Consider the following 2557-nt stretch of genomic DNA (forward strand, 5'->3'; position numbering starts at 1 on the left):
TTCCAGCAAGCGGACCTGACCTAGGGTGGATTTTACATTGGGTTTTAAATATTCGGAAGACGCAACATTAAAATTCGGTTTAATTCGGTTTTAAGGGGGGGATTGTATATATGTTCTGGTTTTAAATATGTTGTGCGCCGCCCTGAGTCCCTGTCGGGAGAAGGGCGGCATATAAATTAAATTAAATAAAATAAATAAAATAAATATAAAAACACATGTAAACAGAAGACTCAAAATACTCCTGGAGTCATGAAGATTTATGATGCTGCCTAATTCTTCACATTGAGAGGTCTTATTAAGCAGGAGTTCATAAGATCCTCAGAACAAAACTCCAAGTACCTCTAGATTTCAAAGGGGAAAAAATCTCAGTGTAATTGAGAAGAACTATCATGGCTTGGTGGAGACTTGGCATACCACAAACCTGTATCTCACAATAACTGACTTTTTTAAAAAAAAAAACAGGCTACATTTGTTGGGTTTTTTGCAATTAATTATGCCAACTAAAGTTTGGAAAGAAAACATGATATCTTCAACTCTATGCTCGGTTTAGGACTCCATCTTGGAGCAACGAAAAGTACATTGCTATCATCAAGACAAAGCTTGTTTGTTTTCTATAAGGAGTCCAGTGAACCTAAGAAAGAAAATTAAAAGTTTGTTCATCGAAATATTCCACCAGCTCTTCTGGGAGCAGCATTGGAACTGCTGTCCTTTCAATCCTACCAACCAATTTCACTTTGGAAAAGAAGAGAAATGAATTGAGTCACTCCTTCCTCAAAATTTTTATTTATTTATCAACTTTTAAACCACAGAGAGAAACTCAGCATTGTACACTATATGAATTACAATGTTGGAATAGGTCTGTGAAGAGGCAAATGATGTCCCAAAAATCTATGTACAGTACAATGCTGGTTTTGCATGCTGTGCGATGATCTGTGAATCTTCTGGAATTTCAGCATTGTTGTTAAAAGGTATATTAGGCTAACGTAAATTATTTTTCACATTTCACATTTATTTTATGTCACTTATATCTACCTTATAAGGTGACTCAGGGCCACATGATCATTTGAAGATGGACATTTTTCAACTTGTATATGGAATGTGTATGTGCATATAAGATGGAAATTTGAGTTGGATCTTGTCCTTCCTATTTTCACATGAGATACTTTCTCATGGTTTCTCAAGAATTGCATGGTTTCCTCCCCAGTGTAAAAGCTGTTTATTCCCCAGCTCCACACAATCTTCTGTTAGATTGATGGAAGCTTCACTCCTATCTTTTTTCTATGAAGCTTATATGCAGAATCAGATTTCTTCCACCCATGTAAAAGGACTTCCATCAACTCCAGAACCATATTTCATTTTCCTATCAGTTTGATGTGTGAAGGAAAACATTGCAGTGATTTTGCTTGGTGGCCTTCAGTTCTTCTCAAGAGGTTATCTGGCAAGATATTTGAAAATGATCTTTCTCTGGCATTTCTGACCTCACCAGCTATGTTGGGGACATTGGTTCTCTTGTAGCCCAATCTGTTAGTCAGTGGTTAAATATGAACAAGATAAGCACAAGATAATTGAAAAAATACGCTTCCGACGTCATAATACATTCTTCTTTCCAGCTCTTATTTCTTTCCAAATAACATAGAATTTTGAGACATAAGGAGTATTTCTCTTCCACATGTTCATGGTTGGTCCATAGGGATGCACTCTCTGGATCCATGCAAATGTAGGCAAGATTTTAGATATTAAATTCTTGTTTTTCTGGGCAAGATACAAGATCTTTCAGGAAAATAATTAAGTCCGAAAGGGCATCTCCCACATTGAGACTTAATATAACTCCTTTTATCATAAAATCTCACCTGCTCCACAGGTTGGGTGATTAAAGCAAAAGTACTATATGGAGTGCCCAAATCAAACAGCACCAAATGAATTTATCCTCTCTGGGTTTCCTTGTACAGAAGAATTAAAGGTCCCCTTGATTCTCTTCTTCTCAACCATGTTTGCACTTACCATTTCTGGAAATTCTCTGATCATCTTGGTGGTGATCTCGGACCTTCAACTGCACAAGCCCATGTACTGGTTCCTCTGTCAACTCTCTATCCTGGACATGGCCTTTTCAGCTGTGGTGGTTCCCAAGGTTATTGCAGGCTTCAATTCTAGAGGAAAGATCATTTCTTTTCCAGGGTGCATAACAGAGGTGTTCTTTTTTACCCCTGTTGGGTGTGCAGAATGTTTTCTCTACACTTTGATGGGTTATGACCGCTTTTTGGCCATTTGTAAACCACTCCACTATAGCAACATCATGAGCTGGGAAACCTGTCTCACCCTCTCCTTGGGTACCATAATTGGAGGCATCCTCAATTCTGCATTTCAGACAACTATCACCTTTCATGCACCTTATGGAGAGGACAATTATATTGACTATGTCTTCTGTGACATTCCATCCATCCTTAAGCTGGTCTGTGTGGACATAACATTCAATGAACTGATGTTCGTTATTGACATGAACTTTATAACTATGACCTGCTTTCTCCTCATTCTAGCCTCTTATGCTTATATCATCACA

At 37.8% G+C, this 2557-nt stretch overlaps 1 protein-coding gene across 1 annotated transcript; it reads left to right on the forward strand.

Annotated features, from left to right (window-relative positions):
* Positions 1-1888: 1888 nt before the first annotated feature.
* On the forward strand, positions 1889-2554 carry LOC107299867 (olfactory receptor 10G6-like; the record flags this gene model as incomplete). The annotated part of the gene is made up of 1 exon (XM_015829208.2): positions 1889-2554. A coding segment is annotated over exon 1 (666 nt), but the record flags the coding sequence as incomplete, so codon positions are not given.
* Positions 2555-2557: the final 3 nt, after the last annotated feature.

The sequence above is a fragment of the Protobothrops mucrosquamatus genome, unplaced genomic scaffold (assembly GCF_001527695.2).
Source record: "Protobothrops mucrosquamatus isolate PMUCROS unplaced genomic scaffold, P.Mucros_1.0 scaffold5621, whole genome shotgun sequence".
Classification (NCBI taxonomy): Eukaryota; Metazoa; Chordata; class Lepidosauria; order Squamata; family Viperidae; genus Protobothrops; species Protobothrops mucrosquamatus.